The sequence below is a fragment of the Pelecanus crispus genome, chromosome 17 (assembly GCF_030463565.1).
Source record: "Pelecanus crispus isolate bPelCri1 chromosome 17, bPelCri1.pri, whole genome shotgun sequence".
In the NCBI taxonomy this organism is placed as follows: Eukaryota; Metazoa; Chordata; class Aves; order Pelecaniformes; family Pelecanidae; genus Pelecanus; species Pelecanus crispus.
The window spans coordinates 536,946-556,903 of record NC_134659.1 but is presented as its reverse complement, the minus strand read 5'-3'; the positions used below and the strand labels follow the sequence as shown (position 1 = coordinate 556,903).

The 19,958-nt window shown below is 48.9% G+C and overlaps 1 protein-coding gene across 1 annotated transcript; it reads right to left on the bottom strand.

Moving 5' to 3' along the window:
* Window positions 1-991: 991 nt before the first annotated feature.
* Window positions 992-18,942, bottom strand: PTPN22 (protein tyrosine phosphatase non-receptor type 22). Its single transcript, XM_075722286.1, has 21 exons — window positions 18,810-18,942; window positions 14,847-14,955; window positions 13,932-14,008; window positions 12,871-12,966; window positions 12,415-12,453; window positions 12,003-12,074; window positions 11,849-11,908; window positions 11,249-11,391; window positions 10,669-10,735; window positions 9,740-9,817; window positions 9,106-9,198; window positions 7,617-7,693; window positions 6,044-6,804; window positions 4,968-5,051; window positions 4,695-4,825; window positions 4,138-4,165; window positions 3,610-3,690; window positions 3,206-3,312; window positions 2,548-2,578; window positions 1,727-1,804; window positions 992-1,068 (listed from the first exon to the last, which is right to left on the bottom strand). The coding sequence occupies exons 1-21, from the start codon at window positions 18,894-18,896 to the stop codon at window positions 1,004-1,006; spliced, it is 2,364 nt and encodes a 787-aa protein (XP_075578401.1). The 5' UTR covers window positions 18,897-18,942; the 3' UTR covers window positions 992-1,003.
* Between the last annotated feature and the right edge of the window lie 1,016 nt (window positions 18,943-19,958).

Genomic DNA, 19,958 nt, shown 5'->3' with positions numbered 1-19,958 from the left:
CGCCTGAGCTCTCTCGTCCAGTAGCGGTCCGTAGATTCCTCTCTCGACCGAATTCCCCAATTCCCGCTTTGTTTTTCTCTCTCTGCAGGAAAATAATCGTATAAAGCAGTTTTCAACATCTTTATCCCTCCCCACTGAGGGTATAAATAGCAGTGGAACCTGGTGAGGAATCTCTAGAACTCTCATCTTCTGAGATAGCCATCTGAAATTTTGTGCTGGAGAGTCACAAATCCTTAAAAACAGCATTGCTTTAAAAAATACAATATTTTGCTTGCTGTGGTGGTGTTTTGGTTTGGTGTTTTTTTTTTTTTTCAGATAGCGAGGGCAGCTGTGTCAGCTAATTCTGCAGTCTGTTACACTAGTTTAGTTCTATATGATCAATCAGCATCTTAGTTTTATTGAGCAAAAACCTAGACAAATTATCTGATTCGCTCAGATGAAAAAAGAATTAAAGAAAAATTATTTCTAAAATCTGAGATGCTAATTCTCTTTTAGTCCAAGTAATGTAAACATTTAAGGAAGTGCGCATCTTTACGGTAGACCTATGCACGTGAGTGAGGTTACACAGATGCCGTGTCTGCGTGATCCAGAGTCTTGTTCTGCTTCAGTCCACTCCGTTGGCCTTCATATCATTGAGTCGTCTTCACTGGATCCTGTCACCAGTTTACACTGCTTTGTTTCAGTAAGCTGAAATCCATCCTTTTGAAGTGAATACGTTCCAAAACACAACAAAAATTTATCCCTCCTTAGGATAAAATATCTACTCCCGTTTTCAGTTTCCATCCTGTTGTAAATTAACTGAAAGCGCTTAGCTGCTGGTACTTTATATTCTTCTTTCCTTTAAAACTCTAGTTGATGAAGAATGTGCAAGTAGTGCCTGAGCTCCAAATATCATGCGACCGCTTTTGATGTATTTATTTTGATGGAAACCTTACTGGGATGAGCACTCAAGGCATATCAGAAGGACTTCACAAATCTGTAATGCCAAATCTGTAAAATGTATCTAAATATTCCATGCTGGTGGTGGATTTCTTGGTCCTTTAGGTTTTGAAAATCGATTTGCAAAGCCTAGGAAGAAATTATTTTTTTAATGCAACAAATTCTGTATGTTATAGATGTTGATTAGGTAATTCCTTAAGATAATACGGTATTTGAAAATACTTGTAATTTCAGTTCTTTCCCAAACTTTAAGCTATGGTAGACTTAAAGCAACATCCTGTAGTTGTAAGTCAACATCAAAAACAGTCTCTCAATGTGTCTATCTGACAAATACTGTCATTATAGCATGAATATCGAGACAACTAGATTTTATGCCTAATCTAATAAAGGACTACTCTCTAGTAGAAGCATTTAAAATGACAACATGGTATTTCTCCTCTGCCATATTACACAACATAAGGCAGCAGTCTAGTGGCAACGCTACAGCTTTGTCTTTGTCTTCAGCTGTCTCTGTTGCCACATAAAGGCTTTTTCTGAAAGAGGAGAGCCAAACACATGCTGCAGACTCTTCACCCACCGAGAAACATTTGTCAGAATAGGTTTCAGGGTTTGTGTTTCCCATCCTTACCTGTTTTTTAAACTGTTCGTGAATAAAGTTGTAAATGTGTAAAAAATTATAAGCATTATTTGTAATGTTTGTAATTTGTTAGCATTCAGCCTCATACCTGTGTTTAGACTTTCAAAAAACAGGTACCTCCTACACCAAAACACAAAGAGAAAAACGTACCAAAGTTAAGGAAAGACCTCGAATGGTTTGACGGGGCAGGTTCTGATGGTTTTGTCAGTGAAGATGGACTACAGATGCCTAGAAATAAAAAGTTAGACTGAAGCAGTGAGTCACTGTGGTAATTCCCTGAAGAGCTGGACTCAGACACACCTGCGGGAAAACAGGTAGTGCCACACGCACAGTAACGCCGGGCACGGATGGTATTTCAGCACAAGGCAAAGTTCAGTACGCTCCACGCTAGCGGAGCTTGAATGCCACACAGTTTCTATATTATTTGCTCATAGCAGGGAGCGAGTCTACTGCTGCAGCGCAATCCACTCGGAAAACGTTTGCTCAGAAGTGCTTTAAACAGTTTTTAGCATTCTTATTTTCAAGATAAGCATTTTAATTTTAGATCAAAGGGAACTTAATGACAAACTCCTTATTCATGCTCCAAATAGACTGGGCAGAATCCAGGATGGGGCTCACATTCCCCACAGCACCCCTGTCCCCCATTTTTAGAGTATTTGTCCCACAACACCGGTTTGAATGACCTGAAGAATTTGGTAATTTGGGTACACTGGAGCTGTCCCCGGGGTAGCCAAAGGGCCTTACAGAGGCACCACAGCATCCTTATGATACTCCTAAAACAACTATTACTACCCAAATGAGAATGTACTCAGCTAGCCAGCGCAGCTCTGTCTGTCCTGCTCCAGAACAGGCACACGTGCGGGGCGTTTCACATTTGACAAGTTCAGGTTCTTGAAAATTCAATCCCATGTATTTATTTATATACTTGCTTAAAGCCATCAGGAAGATGCACGTTAGCCTGGAAGACTTACCCTTTCTCACATTTTTCAGTATTTTCAAGCTCTGTAGAAGAAAAAAAAGGCAGCTTGTTGGAAAAAAATGTAGCAAGCAGTAGATCAGCTACTATGATAAATTCACCGATAAATATACATGTATCACATCTCATAAAAAGTATCGTGCACAGCTGCTGAGAGTGAAATGCAGACTTCTGCCATTCACTTTGGCTTTTTTCTAGCCAGCCCAGATGCCTCCGGTCTGTATGATTCTTGCTGTTTTCCTCAAATGCTTTTCTGCTCAACCCTAACCATCCCGAAGGACAATTGCTCATGAGGATAATTAACTAGGGCCACAACAAGAGGAGGCTGGTGATGAGCAGAGTCTGTCCTACACGGGAATTCAGACTCCGCTGGAGCAACTTGTTCCAAGAGGAACTGGCACTCTGGGTGGTCGCAGTGTAACCATCCACCCAGGTATGGCTGTGTCACTCTGTTCCTAGTGCAGACAGTGGTTTTGTTTGCAGCTCTACAACAGAATATTTTTATTAGTCTTGTTTCCTTGCCCTAAATATGAGTAGTCTCAAAGCAGGCAATTTTCACAAGGTTAGCAGCAAGAAAGTAGCAATAGCTGTATCTAGACCAATCTCCTCACCCCCTGTTTCCAATAGCTTTTGTTTTGTCTTGTTTCTTTTACCTTGCTTCTCCTGAAGCATTTCATCGGCTCCTTTGACGATGTTTTGGAAGCATTGTTCTCCAAGCCTGGAGGACCCATTATAGAATTACTTGCAGTAGGCTGCAGACCTGGGAACATACATCAGAACATTTTCGGTGGTCATTCAAGAACCCTCCTGCTTTTTTCTAAGTACTTTGTTGTTGCTCTTCATTTCCTCTAGCGCAGAAGTTCGAGAAATTTCCAGCAGGTCCCCTAGTTGCGTTTTTACTGTCTTTATATCTGCTGAACTCTCCTGCAGTTAAGTCCTAAAGCACTACCATTGGCAATGCTTTGAACAAGTGGGCCACGATCTCTTCAGCTATCTGCAGGTTTAGGTGTAAGTATAAAATCTCAGTTACATGCCGAGAAAAGAACTCATCGCTTACTTGCTGCATCAGCGAGAACAAATGACTCCGGGGTTCTTTCAGGAAGTGGAGGAGGAGAGTTAGAGCGATCCCGGGGTGTCTCTAAGAAAGCAAAGATAAAAGAGCTGGTTACCTAGCTTTAAATATATAAATTTTATATATATATATATATATATATAAGCTCTCTCTCTCCCTCTGTTCACTCAGAAGTCCACAGCGCTCTAATCAGCATATCTCAGTCGTCTCAAAGGAAACACACAACATGCAGCGAAAGATCTGACAGCCCTCAGCCTGAGGAGGCTGCAAGGGACATCGTCATGTACAGGGTGAGGCAGGAGCTGATCAGGAAATAAAAGACTACCAGTTCATTTGGTTGCAGAACTGTCTAGTTCTATTTAGAACTATTTAGTTGCAGAACTAGTTAGCAACAAAAAATTTCTCTTGGACTGAGCACAGATCCTAAAGACATTTACTGAATATGGCAAAGCAGCTTCAGTAAAAAGCAGAGCTTATTTCCAAAGATACTTCATCCCAGCATTAAACTTATACCTGTTTGTGGGCTCCGAAGCTTCATACTCTGGAAACAAAAAACAAGGTATTTGAAATTCCCACAACCAAATGTCATTCTCTTGCACATAAACAAGCCAGAGAAGACAAAGAAATGATGTTACGTGCAAACACCCTCCCACACACACCTCCACGCTCATGTAATGGAAGATAGACTTACGCCTTATTGTTTCACTTTACAAAGCTACAGATGATCAAGAGATGCCTAAATTTTGTTCAGCTCCTGCCTGTTCCACGGGGCGGTGTGAACCTCAGGGGACCACTAACTCCCTGTCTTCATTGCCATTCTCTAAAATAGGGACAGTATTTTTACTATCTGGTATGGGATTTAGGACCCCAAAAAATAATGTTTGGAGTAAAGTAGATGTTGATATGGAGGAGCCTCACTGAGGGCCCATCTTCCTCCCAGTCCTGAACCCTGAAATAATTTATGGAAAGTACACAGTGCCAAAACTGGGGTCTTTGTCACACAAGGAAACGTGATAAGGAAATCTGCGTAGTGATAGTGCTGGAGAAGGGATAAAAAGCCACTTACTTACCTTACATGGTCTCAGTCTCACCGACTCATTAAACACCTCTGAGTGGGACTCACCACTCCACTCCAAAGAGGTTCCGATATTTTTATTTCTGTCCGGAAGCTGAAAATCAGAAGTGACCAGAGGAAATTGTCCTAGAAACAATTGAACACAAGAGAGGTCATTTCTCATCCCAGACAGCCAGAGCAAAGGCGCTGCCGGGTGCTGCGATACCACACCAACAAGGGCAGAGCCCTCAGAGCACTTCCCAGCCCCTGCTTTGTTAAATGCACTTACCAGCTTCACTGGCCACAATAAAGGACTCGGGGGTTCGCTCGGGCAAGGGTGGAGGATCATCATCGTCTGGCTGCAGCAGGGTGGCTAATTGGGGAGACACGGACAGATTACGGGCATGGCACCACACAGCAGGACAACTACAGACTCTTGCAGAGACTCTGAGAGCTGACTGCTCTCACCCAGCCGTGCACCTCTAAACTGCAGTTAAAAATCCAAACAGTTCTCAGCACTGATTCACTTGCTGCTAGCTGCGTGGCCCCAAGGGCATGCCTCCAGCAGCGTCAGCAGCAAAATTCCCATTGCATGGGGGAAAATGACGAGCGTACCCCCAGCACACAGCCAAGCTCACAGCTGGCAGTACCATTGCTGCTTGGCTTGTGCTGCAACTCCCATAACTCTCTGAGTCTCTAGCATCTAGGTAACGAGCACGCTTTTGTGACACTGAATGCCAAAGGGCCTGAGCAGGACAAAGCTGAGCAAATGTCAAAGCTGCAGACAATGGGAAATGTCTGACTGGGCCAGGGCTGGACAGACCAAGGAATAATTCTACCTTCTTCATATGGTGGGTGATGGTTTTAAGGCTACAGATCTGGGCAAAACACTAATGTTGAAGGCCTGGTTCTCTCAGTCTCAGAGGGACGTCAGTGTTCCCCTGCACGACACTGCAGAAAGGAGTGGGTTTTGACCTGGAAACTAGATCCTCAGAGAAAACCATTTCTGGAAGCTCTCTGCATGCTTCTTGGAGCACCCTGTTTTAAGACCTGGTCAGCGCCAATCCCTGCCTTGCTATGAGAGCCGTACCGAGGTGACACAGTAGTCCAGAGCAGCTGTGTAATGCAAAACCCAAAATCATGCTGTTCCAAAAATGTTATTTATTTTTATGGGAAGAATTTAAGGCAAGATGAAATGAGTGCGAGGATGAAACCTGAGTTGCTCACTCAGCTTCCACAGGAATGCAGTCCCAAGGAGCAGCTACAGCCCTGCCTGGACACCAAAAGACAACACTCACCACTCCCTCCAGCACACCGAAATCCAGAGAGGCCAAGGCCAGCCTGTCGCAGGGCTGCACCACTTACTTGGGGAGGATATCCTCTCGTCGTTCAGCAGGGGAGCGTGGTGGGACACAGGCCTGGGTGGCGGGGAGCTGGCCGCAGCAGGCTGCAGCGGGGCACTCACGGCGCAAGAAGGGAGAAGCGCATCCTGCCCCTCCGCTAAGCACTCAGTAAACACTGGGGACACGGGGTCGTCTGGAGAGAGTGAAGAGAAGTAGGGGTCTTCTGCTGAGCAGAAGTAAGGGTAAGGACATTGCACATGGTTCCTGCGTCTTGGGTGGCTGTCCGCTTCTTGGCTTGAGTGGTTCAGCTCAACAGGGGAAAATCCATCCTGCTTCTTCACCTGAAAGCTTGAGTAACAGGCGTTTGGCAACTGCGAACTCAAAACAGGCTTTGCGCCCCCTCCATCCCATTCCCAGCCTTCTCCCCGCTGCGCCAGCACGAAAGGGGTCGATGCAGTCCTTGTCAGAGGTGGTCTGCCACGAGGCCATCTCCTGCCTGCTCCCTTCGGACCCAGGTTCCCAAGCAGCTGCTCAGGAGAGATGCTGTTGAACTCCAAACTGTGGTGTTTCTGGAGAGCATCCCCAGCGCCCCACTTCTCAGCAGCAGCTGCCTTCCTGCAGTTGATGAAGTTCAGAGTGCCAAAGGAGATGGCCTGTCTGATGGGAGGGACCTCACGTCCAGAGCTGTCCTGTACTCCCGTGGCAGACAACAGTGTCAGGGATGCTTTGCTTTGTACCGCTGGAGGAAGATGTTGATGCACATCCTGTTCCTCTTGCTCTGAGCTGCAATAAAGCACCGTGATGTGAAGTCAAAGCTCAGAAATCTCTGTTAGCCTACTAACAGGGCCCCACAACATGGCTCCTAAGAGCAGATCCGTCCCCAGGAACGTAGAGCCCGGTTCAGCCTCAAGCAGGGAGCACAGGGAAGGACTGTGCGCCCCGGTGCCCCATTTGAACACCATTAAATGGCGAACAGAGGAGGCCCCTTTACACGGGTAAACCACACCCTCGGTGCAGACTATACCAAAAAGCAAAATTATTTGCAGAAAGCAGACGCTGCAAACCAAAACATGCCCACAGAAAGATCCCGCCACCCTCCGAAGCTGCCCGTGTCAGGAAGCTAGACCCCTCGGGCTGGCTGCTCCTCCAGCGTGAGGCACTGGCGTGGCACGCGCAGATGGAAGATGGGGCGGTCGGGGCACCCCGCAGGGTGCACAGCGCCGGGCAGGGGGCCGAGATGAACCAGCACTGGGGTGTCTCCACGTGCACGAGCCTTTTTTTATACTGCCCTGTGACATGCTTTCAGTTCGTACGTGAAACACCATGTAAGCACAACGTGGAGGGCAGGAGAGGGGGACAGATAATGGCATGCAGGGAAGAGGCTGAGACACATCAAGTGAGAAGAGCAGGAGTTATGTTAGAACAAACACGAGAGTCCAAGTGGGACTCAAGGCGGGCTGCAGATCCTGCTGACAACTGAAACGCAACATTCAAACAGAACTGTGTCACAAAGCACACACAAAAAATGCATCTTCTGGAAACTGTATGGGTGACTGAAAATACTAACCCAGGGGATACTTGTGCAATGGCCTTACCAGGTTAGTAATCTCAGAGAATGAATATCTTCCACTGGAGTCAGAAGTGGCTTGGATACAGGATGCCTTGTTTGTACCTAGTGAAAGAAGAGATTAGGAAACAAGAGAGTGAGGAGGAAGAATGCAAAGAACACAAACATGCTGTTTCAGGAGCTGGAATTTGTGCCAACTACTTTTAATCATTAATACAGTTTGGAAGTGACAAACACCAACTTGAAAACACCAAGTTGGAGCTGAAAACGGAGGACAGATCCTCCTGAACAGCAATTCCTGTCAGCACCTTTTTGAAATGAGAGTACAGTGAGCCATACAACTGTCCAGCTGTTCCAAACACCTGCAAAACAGCCTGCACACTCAACTCTGCCTTCAGGACCCCATGCGGGCATCCAGCCTGGTTTCATTTGTGACACTTCGGCACATGACCATCCCCCATGCTCTACAAAATGTTTTCAGAGGGCAGTGAGGTTTAGGCGGGCGAGAGGTTTGGCCAGGAGCTACAAAACCACATCCGGACTTGAACCGTTTTTTGCATTTTGTGTCAACCTAGTCTTGCATCTGCTTTGCTTACAGACTGTCCACGACACATAGAAAGAGGCTCTCTCCAGCTCTTTTCTCACTCAGCTCTGGCTTGGAACATCCTGCAAATCCTATGGCAAAACTGAGGCATGAGTCCCATTGCAGGATCCTGTTCCCAATTCTTTAGACAAAAGCTTCTGACAAAATAAGCTACCTAATCTTTCAGCCTTTGCTTAAGAATGGCAATGCATTTACTTCAGCCAGATTGCCAACAGCTACACAGGCAAGGTAAGGTTCATGCCAGCAGTCGCAGAAGAACAGCAAGAACAAAGAAAAGCTTAACCATGGATGTTTTGGATGTTCCTGTTTATATGCAACTTCGTACCAAGACCGCATTGTTTTTCCTCGGAGGTGTATCAGATTTGAAAGACTTTGACATGTTTTTTCACAAGATATTTCAGCCTACTCTCTCTCCCACAGACAGGCTGTAATGCTAATTACCTCACTGGAATACCACCATGTTGCAGACTAACCCCTTCAGCCATACCACCCTGTGCACACAAGCTTCCCAGCCTAGACTGAAAGCCGCTGTGTTGCTTGCAAGCACTCCCTGAAGACAAGTTTCACTGGCACGTCCACATGGAAATCAGCCACTACTGTAGAGAGTTGGTGCTCTTCTATTCACTCATTACATCAAACAATTATAAAAGTATATAGGAAATGGTTTTGAGACCAAAGAAAATTTAGCTCTCACTTGGGGCCAAATCCTGTGATAAGCATTGTGCGTTCAGGGAAACAGCTGGATTCTCATGGGTTAACTTGAAAAGGGGCTCAGTTTGGGCATAAAGGGTAGCAGAAAACATGGCGATTCATTCCAGGTCTGCAGAGGAGACCTCTGCAGTAGGAATCTAGGTTAGAGCTGGCATGCCCGAGGCTGCAAGAGGCAGTGTGTGTTTATCCTGGGGACTTTTACCTGGGAAGCAGCAGAATATTCCTGGGCATCAAGTGCTTTAATCTGCCTTTTGAAGAGCTCAATCACCGCGTCATAAACCAGCTCATACTGCTCCTGCGTTCCAGACAAACAAAACGGACGTGAGGGCCAGCACCTGCGGTACTTGTAAATGGTCACCTGTCACCCAGACCAGGCATCAGCCCCTGAGAGAAGCTGCCACTTTCCGGTCCATTGGCAGGGTATTTTCAGAAGAGGTAGAAGCCACAACTTTCAAAGGGTTCACACTGAAACATCTGGGTTTTTTTCAGCTGCACAAACAAGGCTGTTCTGCATTGAGCTTCCTCTAAAGGCTATCTCAGCAGAGAAGAGTTCCCACTTTATTTCCTGGACAGTCCCTTGTTTCACAGTGTAAGCGTTCGATAAATCAGACTGCAAGCGCTAAGCTATTCCAGCTGTCTACAAGGAAACGGTCAGCTACCAAATTAATTTCTGCAAAATCATTCTTCTGTTCAGAAAAGGGACCTTACAGAACATCTACAGGCCCCAGTTCCCAGCAGCACAACCGCTCTGTATTTCCTTACTGCAAACCCTCCCGGGGAAAAGCTGAGGTCCCAGTATGGAGCCTATACCAGTTGGTGAAATTTCCCGAACGTACCTTGGTCTGCACTATGGAAGGCCTTTGCGTGCGCATTTCCTGGATCAGACTGAAAATACTGAAGTTCACTGGAACAATCTTGCAAGAAAGAGAAAAGACAAAAAATTACAGACAGGTCTAATTCCAAGTCGTGATGCAGTTTAGAGGAGTGTCCAAAATTCAGGCTTGCTACTGCAAGAATTTTTAACAAAGGACCTGCTTAAAGTGCTGGTTTTTATTATGAACCAGCTTGCCTCCTCCCTCCTGTCTTGCACGCCACAGAAAATACCCTTTCTATAACAGCATTGGTAACAGCTGTGAATAGCTTGAAGGGCAAGACACCGATTTCCCACATCAGTGGATCCCGGGTTGCTGCGGTACAGAAAGCAGCCACTCCTCAGAGTTCCAGCAACCTGCTGTAAGGCCAGGGATTACTTCACCATTAAAGCATACATTTTTATTGAAGAGCCAGAGTAAAGCAAAGTGCTAGTTAGGACCCTGGATTTCTGATGCGTAAGAGCGGAGAGGCAAGTATAGACAGTAAACTCGTATTGAAGACTGAAGGCCAGCACAGAGCCAAGATCCCTGATCTGAAGATCCTGCCAGAGGGAGCAACGGGAGGGAGGATTCTGCCCCATCGGTACAAGCACCGGGGGCTGTTCGCATCGGGATGGGAAGGGGAGCAATGGCAACTGACAGTGCATGGATGATGCAGAGCCTAAGGAGAGAGAAGCAGCAGAAACTGGGAATGGGGTATCAGCAGCTTGGGTGCTGCCATTCTCCAGTCAGGCTGCAGGGAGTTCCCAGTCATGGCTGTCATCTGAAGTACATCTGCATGCAGTCGGGGGGGGTGAAAGGGAGAACGGGAGAGAGAAGGCAAGGCGGAGAGAGAGATGCAGCGGTGCTGCACGCAGGTGCCATTCGAAGATGCAGCGCGGGCCGACACTCACTCCGTCCTTCAGCAGCTTCTGGGTGTAGTCGATTGCACAGATCACTCCTGTTCTCCCGCAGCCCGCACTGCAACGACAGTCACAGCAGGGTTGCTAGCAGAGGTCAGAGCACGGGCACGCTGTATTTTCTGACAAGGACATTTGAAAAAGACCCGCAGCCTCCTGAGACCCTCCCCGTCCCACATCGCGGAGGGTGCAGACCCACACCATGGCCCTGCTGCTCCTGCTGCAGCTTCACCCTGCCCCGCCTAAGGCTCCGCTGCGGGCCGGCAGGCATATCCCGTGCTCCTGCGAACGGTTCTCAGTCCTCCTGTGGTGACCAGCCCACGGGCGGACATGCCCGGTGTTGGTGGTCTCTTAGCTACACGTGCTGTCGCTGGCCAGCTGCTGCCTCCTTTCCTGCCACCCGGCCGTGCTAGCTGTCCTGTCCTCAGAGGACACCTTTGCCCTAGGGCTTCCTGCGAGAGGAGCTTGGCTGCAGGCTTGCAGCGGCTGCCACCCCCCCGTGACCCCTGGGGAAGCGAGCGCGCGGGGGCCGCGGGGCCGGCAGCCCTTCCGTGCCGCTGACCGGCTCACCCACCTGCAGTGGACGCAGAGGGGGATGCTGTCGTCCGGCTGGTAGCAGCGAATCTCGCTGATGAGCTCCAGGATGGGGTCAATGGACGAGGGGACGTCGTGGTCCGGCCAGTTTTTATAGTGGAAGTGGTGGACAGTGCGGGTTTCCTGCAAGAGAAGAGCGCTGGCAGGGGCCGGGGCTGGCCTGCCCCACCGAGGGGACGCTGCCGCAGCTCCTGCGGGCGCAGACGGGGACGTCGGCGCAGCGATGGGAAGTTGGCGTGCTGCAGACGTCTCCAGTTCCCATCTGCAGCGGTAGGCAAAAGCTAGAGGTGCAGTTTGCAGCTGTTCTTGCTACAAAAGCAGCGTGGCCGTTTTACGACGTTCTTGATGTTACCTGTTGGCCTCGCTTACCCAGGGTCTGATTTGCCACAACTGACAAACAGCTTCAGAAACTGAGGTTTGAGTTAATTAAATTTTTACCTTATTCACACTGTCTAATCTAAAATAGCAGGCTGAGCAGCGTAAAATTTTCTCCGCAAAGTGTGCCATATTTTGTGCCATAAAATATTTATATAGTAAAGCTAGCCAAGATGCGTTTCCTGCCTCGACCTTTCCTACTTACCTCATTCAGGGTCACCTTTAAAGTCCTAATCACATACTCATTTTTCTTCTCTTCAGCTTCCTGCAGAACAAGAAGTCAGAGTCACATTTTCTGCAGATGACACAAGTTTCCAGCGCGCGTGATGTGACACGGTGCTCGCAGCAGCTGTACTCACGCAGGCGACAGAGAAAGGACCACACTGCAGGGGAGCGCCGCCCACCTCTGCCCAGTACCGCTCGCATTTCTTCTGTTGCGAGAAGCAGGACACGTTTGGTTATTCACCGCCGGCCCCCCCGCGCTGTCTCCTGTCTCGCTGCCGGACAACGCTCGTGCTGGGAGGAGGCCGGGCTCTGGCCCCTGGCCAGCTCCGGCCTCCCCTTCCCTGGAGCCACGGTTGCTGATTTTCCCTCCCAAAGAGGCTAGCTACTACTGCTGGAAATGGTTTAAGAGTGTGCAGCTGGAGACTCAGGAAACAGCTTGTATCAAAGAGAAACTCACTGTCACTAATGAGATTTAATAAAAATCTGCATCACTCCACCCTGCCCTAGCACTGTCACGGCAGAGGCCATCTCTGGCGTGTTACTCACCTTTCCCATTTCAAACTCCATGCAAGCCATGACCACAATCTGCAGAAAGAAGGTTCGTTACAAAAGCCTGAACGCAAGTTTCTTAAGCAGGCAGCAAAATCAAACTCATCACTTGCAGGTACTTATCAGCAACGAGCAAGTTCTGTGGGCTGCCTTCCCCAGCGTCCCAGACTGCCAGGCAAATCAAGCCCGGGACATCACGCCCAGCCCAGGTGCAAGGACCTTTCCCACTCAGAGCCCGAATGCAGACAGCCAGGAGCAGACTGCTGTCTGAGCACGAGTGGGGAGAAGGCTCATGGGAAGGAGGGCGGGCACACGCAACGTCTGGAGTAAAGCCCTGGCACTGCCACGCTCTGCTTAGTCAAAAAGGACTTCTGGCTGGCTGCACGGACATCTTTTCTTTTGAAAAAAAAAAAAAAAAAAAAAAAAAGGCAGGCATATAAATCTGCACCTTACCAGGACTTCATACTCCCAAATCATCCTCCAAAAGTCAATGACAGTAGTGGGGAGAGGACCCTGTGTTGCGATGTATGCTCTTGGCCCATAGACACCCTAAAACGGCATTCAGATCAGACAGGGAGACATGTTTGCACAGTTCACTAGCAGAAATAAAGTCATCCCTCTTTCTGAATCTTACTTCTATCCAATGAGACCGTTAAAGACTTAGAAGGGCTTTTATATAGTTAAAATTTAGGCACCGAAATTAAATTAAGCAACCAGAAACCAATGGTGTGCAAATCTCCCAAAGGAAGACCCAAGCCAGTGAGCTGGGCTTGAGGTGAGATTTACTCCCAGAGACCACCAGTTCTTGCAGCACATTTGGGAGCTTTGGGGGTGATGTTGCAAGAGCTGATCCAGGTCTCCAGTGTGCAGCTTGGCACATCTGTGCTGTTGGCCAAAGAGTGAACCGTGATCCCCTCGTGAAGGTCTGTTCTTCTGCAGATGGGTTGCACAGAGCCCTCAGCCCTCGTTCGTGGAGAACAAAGGAAACCTTCTTTCTTTCTATCTATCAGAGAAGGGTCATGAGCACAGGGCAGTCCCAAAACACGTGGAGCTCCCGATGGAGAGCCAGCCCACGTTGACCTGCCCTGTTGCTCACCGCTGCAGTGGGTCTGAGCTGTGCTGCAGTGCAAGGCTTCCTGCCTGTGCACTGGTTTCAGTCAAGGCGATTCTGGCCACAGGCAATTTTGCACCACTGTCACCCACCAAAGGCAGTAACACCGATGAGGAAGCTGGAGCTGTGAGCCACAAACTGTTCCAACACCCACCCCGACGTGAGCGCATGTCCCTTGCCCTGTAGCCTGGTGCCTCTGTGCTGCAAGGGGTGTTTCTGAAGGGCTCGCTGATTGTGCACATCTTTACGGGAGTTATCCTTGCGCACAGCCCAGAAACTACTGCATAGTGCTCTCACTCACCAGAACCACAGGACCTGCTCCTCCTGGCACAACTCAACCAGGCAGCACTAACAGCTGCTACAAACACCCTTGCATGCCAAAACACCATGAAAGAAGCGATACCTTGATGAAGTTGGCATTGATGTAATGAGAATCTGTATCTGATGTGATCAGGGACAACTCCACTCTGCTGTGGTCAACTGCAGGCACAAAAGCAGAAGAAGCAGAAGTTACTGTTTGTCTTGCATGGTGATTGAGCTCCTCAGACTGCAGCACAAGGTGCTTTGGGGGAGCACATACATCAGAGAGCTCATCCCAGATCAGATGAGTGGCTGTGCAAGCACCTACCGACAGCCCTGCACAGAACTGCCGTTGCCTACACGCAGGCAGCAGACAGGCAAGCTCTCTTTCAGAGGGGTGGTGAGGGCTTAGGCAAGAGCTGCAGATACTGCCGCTACCTCAGCGCAACGCCAATATTCTCCTCTGACCATGGAGCAAGCAAAGCCTAGAATCACCCTGCACTCCGTCTTACAGGTTCAAATGAGGTCTGTGGGTTTAGATTTTTTTTTTTTTCAAGCTAGAACAGATGAAAGGGACAGTCTGCTGTGATCCTAGGACAGACTCTTCTTTGGCGACTATTGCACCAAGCCAGGACAAGACACAACAGTTTTTAATTGCAGTCTGCTTTGTATGTCATGGAGCCATCTTTGTTCAAAACCATTCTCTACAAGGCCTTGGAAAATAAATGGTTGCAACGCTACCCAGCAAGCTTGCAAGGACAATCATTAGAGGATGTGTTTCCTACTGAATAGAAGTTCTTCCGTCTGTAGAAAATACGTGCCAAAGTCTTCCAGAGCATGCACTGCAACAGTCAAAGATAAAGCCTCAAATCTGAACAGAAGAATTCAAGGCCAGCTGACAGCCAGTTATATGCTCACATGCAAGCGAGTGTGCAGGCAGATACTGGAGGAAGAGAACAGACTCAAGCTAGCAAAAAAAAAAAAGGCTGAATAGGAACATTTGCCATTTCCAACCTACAGGGTAAGATGTCCTTATATCTGTTCTTCTTGATGTTCTCTGGTTGCTCAGATGCTGCTGTAGGGTAGATTTTATCCGATCTGTACTTTGTTGACTGCCTTTTCAGCTTCTGTGATAAAAGAATGGAACAAATTACAGCAGATGTGCTACATACAACACACTACTAGAGAGTACGTGTGAAGGTCTCTAGAGGTCAGGTTCACTACCACAAAGCAAGGTCTGCACCATTAATTCTTTCCTGAGTGGCTTTTCTCAAGGTATTCAGAGCAAGAATAGAGACAGAAGCCACCTGAGAGCCCCAGCACAGGCTTCTGAAGAATGGAAAGTGTGTGCTGAGGCAGTGCCCACACGAAGCTCGGGCACGTAGGCTTCTGAAGTGAGATGATACATTTATACAGCACATGAAGCATCGCCCTCACAAATAAGTGAGACATAGGGGAATTGTTCTCAGTGTAAATGGCACCCAGATAAGAGGAGTAACAATGTGAAACCACCTTTAACAAATTTTATAAGGAAAGCCAGACAAATCAATTGATTTTGCTCACTTTGGTAAAGATGCTCCCATACGTAGCTAAAACAGTAATGCTCAAGCCCCTAAAGGAGCACAAGCAATCGGAGCAAAGTAGCTACATGCACTCATGAAAGAGAAAGGAGGAGGAGTCCTAGGATAGACCCGTAGGGGTATGAATCTCTCGTCCCTTTCATTTCCAGGATAAAGCTGCAGCACTCCTGGAGAGTTCAAGCATCTTTTTCCTGCCAAGGCGTAGAATTTTATTCACCAATACCAGCTTCTAAATAACACACACTGTTCGTTACCATCAACTTTGAAAGCACTGTTCTTGCTGTATTTTTTCTGTCATAATTTTTTGTCTACCTAACCACTTTTCTTGCCACCAAGGGGTGCTTTTGATTTAAAACAAAAGGCCATTTCTCTAATCAGTGTCTCTACAGCTTGACACTCCAAAGGGTAAGGCTCCCTTTCCCACCACCCTGGAGCCACACCTTCACAGCCCTTCTCCTGGACATCACCGCTGGGGTGCAGAGAATCGGGCCGACACAGGAGAACCCTCAGTATCGCGTGCCTTTATGAAAGAAAGGTGTGCAGGGGTGAAAAGCAAAGGGAAGGGACCATGGGCACACCTGAGCTGCAAGGTGAGAGGGTTTCTCATGCCTCGTGCACACCCCACAGTGACCCACCTGAGCTGCTAACAGGAGTGGGAACGGTGGCTCAGCCGCTCACGGTGCAGGGAAAAACAGCCCGCTGGGCTTGGGGTCACCGAAACAAAATAGTGCCATGATCAAAGGGGTGAGCGCTGAGGAGGGGGCAGACCCTCCTGCTGGTACTGGCAAAGCTGTCCCCAGCACGCTCAAGGGCTTGGAGGCTGCAGCTCTGGCATGACAGCACATGAGCGGGAACTGCAGGAGTCCTGACGGTTTCAGGGCTCTGATTTTTGGATGCTCACCATAAATTGCTTTGAGAGTCAGCTCACCAGTCACCTTCCCACGGGAGCTCATAAGCGTCTGCGTTTCAGCTCTCCCAAAAGCTCTCATCCAGTTTTGAGAATCCCGTCCCCAGTCCTTCCTTGCTGCAGACTGTGGGAGAGCTGCAAAACTCCCCTTGACTCCAGCCTGCTCTAGACGAGCATCGCTAGGACACGACACCCTTCAGGGCCTGCATGCATTAAGCTACAGCGTGATGGTATTTGCCAAAAGACCACATCAGGAACTGGAGGGCTTTGTAGCTCATATGTATTTGATGGAGCCAAGTGGCCCCTTAGCAATAGCACAGATGAAAGGTATGTAGAGCAACGGGTATCTCGCCTCCACAGTAGTTCTGTGCAGAGATATTCAGATTCAGACCCATGTCAGAGTTGCTGGTTTTTAACATTAAACCTCAATTTTAAAACCCTAAATTCTGCTGCTCTCCAGCCACGATACCACAAGAGTTGCATCTCACTGACCTGGATGGAATGGGTCGGGAAGAAGGTACAGGAGACCCAGGACAGTCTCTATTAGTCAAGAACACAGGGGCAGGCACAGTGTGATAGAAGTTGTGGGAGCAGGATGGTTTTTGTAGACTACACATCCCTGTAACCTCCTCAGCTCTTCTGGTGTTGGTCACATCCTCCACCTGCCTCCTTCCAATGCAACCCCAACTTCCAGGGTAAGCTTTCATGGAAGAGCATCACTTAGTACTGAAGCCAGTCTTCCCATAGCTGAGGCTCTCAATCACCTTACTTTTCTGTCCCTGCATAAACTGACATAAAACTGCTTGGGAAATGGCTACATATGAGAAAGCAAGCAAGAGCAGTAAGGATCAAACTCTTGCTGTTGAGACTGAACAAACAGAAAAAGGGGACTTGGAAAAAAAAGCCCTGTCATTTACAGTAACACCACCACAACTGGCATGTACAAATGCTGTTCACACAGAGAGTTGCCTCTTAAGGCTTCTGCACTTACAAAAGTGGCCAACAACTCAAGCCAGCCTGGGAAGATCTCTTCACAGTACAAGAGGAAATGCAGCCCTGACCACTTCTACCTGCCATTTGCGTCAGAAAATTAACTGTATATTTGGCTGCTAGAACTAGCACATGCACCGAGGCTCCGCAGCCCTGCCGCCTCGCACAGCACAGCACAACCCCAGCACAGCAGCGAGAGGAGGAAATTCAGCAGCCTGTGACAGCGCTTTGTTCCATGGAACAACAGACTGTCGCTGCAGACTCAGATTAATCACTTCCCTCCAACCCAGACACCTGGAAACCAAGCACTAAGCTTTTCCCAAGTGTTTGAAATGCCAGTCTTCACTGGTACGACAAAGCAGGGCGGGATCTCATGGGGACTCCCAAGTAACCCCTGCACCTTCCCCAGAGAACGCTGCCTGATGCGCCCCGTGTCCGGGGGGCATGGCTTGGGGCCAGTGGTTATTCTGGCCTTTGAGACATCTCAGATCTTACTGATGCGCCAGTTTTTCCCTTCCCCATGTCTGCTAAAGCTGGGCAATGCCTTTGCTTCTCGGAGCAGCCCAGCCAGCCTGCCAAAGCAACCCTCCTCCAGCTGATAGACAGCAGCCGTCGCCAGCCACCAGCTTTAATATGAGATAGCGGATTGCCATCTAAGACTCACCACTGCCACCCAAACAAAGAAAAAGATGTCAGAAAGCTCACAGATCAGGGCACTGCACAGATCTCAACCAGCTAGACACCGCAGAACGCCAGGGGAGGTGAGGGCCATCAGCATTTTTTGCTAGTTTTGCTGTTAGGGAACAAGAAATGAACTTCCAGGAGGGGCCAGAAGCACTGCTGGACGCAGAGCAGATGCACTCGTTGCGAATGGATGCACAAGCTCTTCCACATAACAGCGCAGCGCTGGCAGCTGGAGAAACGGCCCGTCCAGCTGCTCAGATCGCCGTCTCCGCACGCCTTGGCCAAGGCGCCCAGCGTCGATGAGAGGTGGAACAGTCTCGGGCCCACCGGGCATTCATCTGAACACCCGCTCCCCACTCTGCAGGTGGCACAGGGGCAGGGTGGGGGCTTCTATTGAACTGAAAAAAGGAAAAGCTATCTCAAGTAGCAACTGGAGAGCCCTGACAGGAACACGTGTATCACAGATATAACAGACTGCAGTGGGGAGAAGGGGCAGTGGCTCCATACTCCTCACTGCACCCCCAATTGTGTTACCGGGCAAAGCGAAACTGTGTCTTGACAAGCGCATTCGCAAAGTAGAAAACAGGAAGCACTTGGGTAATTATTTAAAAAAGCAAACAGTTCTACTTTGAATGCAAACTATTAAATTACTCTTCTGTCTTTACATTCCTTTTACCCCAGTTAACTCCTGCATCTCTTTCTGCTGTAAAATTCATAGAAAATTTTACTGTCACATGCAAATCACATCCCCGTTTGAGAAGTGAATGAGCTGTTCCCTTTAAAATCAACCGAAACACAGCCGTGCCTCAAGCAAACTTACCAAAAACTCATCTACGAACTTTTCTTGGTCGAGCTTCTTGCCTTGGGCCCTTTCCAGGTTTTGCAGCAGAATCTCCCTTTGGTCCATGTTGCCAGAGACAGAGCGTGGCTGGCCCGAACCTGGGAACGGACATGTCAAGTGTGTGCTGCAGCGGAAAGCACCATCCCAGAGAGTGCTCGCGGCAGGCTGTGGTTACTGACTTCATCACAAGTCTTAAAGGAAATTAGTACGCAACAGATATCGTGGTCAAATAACAAAACAAAACACACAACCTGGGGCCCTAGCGCCTCCTTTTAAAACCACACGCACTTCACGTGTGCCCCACGGCGCTGAGCCGGGCAGGAGCCTCGTGGCAGGAGCAGAGCTGCCCCGGCTCCCTCGCGTGCCGCAGCGTGCCCCAGCGTGCCCCCCTGCTTCCCTGCGCACTGTGCCACAAAGGCGGTCAGATGCTGGAGACCGGGGCCAGGCACCCCGACATCTGACTTCTTGCAGCACCATGAGCAGCCGTCACCAGCAGCGTGGCCCCGCCGGGCCGCGGCCCAGAGGGGCGAGCACGGGGGCAGCGGCTCAGCACGCGCACCCACGGGCGGCTGCGGGTCCCTGCCCGGCGGCCGGGGGCAAGGCTTCAGACTCGGAATGTGCTGCGGCTAGAAGAGTCCCTGAAACAGCATGCAAAATCCACCGTTCCCCTTCACACTTACAACTTAGTCTGTTTTCCACATCAACTGCAACATATTTTGAAAGAATACTTCAAGCAGATGCTGAGCACCTGAACCTGGCTTGCACGTTACCCCTGAACTGCACGACTGCTTCTGAACAGAGAAAAATCTATTGACGTGCTTCAGGTCAACTCTTCCAGCCACAATTCCCCACATCTGGTAGCTTGGGCTAGAAGAGAGGATCAAATCTGGCTCCAGTAGACTATAGAAATCCAATCAATTACGCCAGCCTTCTTCACCTCAGTCACCCTCAGGAACACTTACAGGTACTCTAAAAATCCCATAGGACAAAGCGGAGGTCATTCTGAAGTGGGAAGGAGATGCAGAGAGCAAAGTTCTCGAAGGCCATCCATTTTCCCTACCCGCAGAAGTGGGGGAAAGTAAACTAAATGAAACTAAACCAAAAACAACAATCCCCCCAAAACCAAGA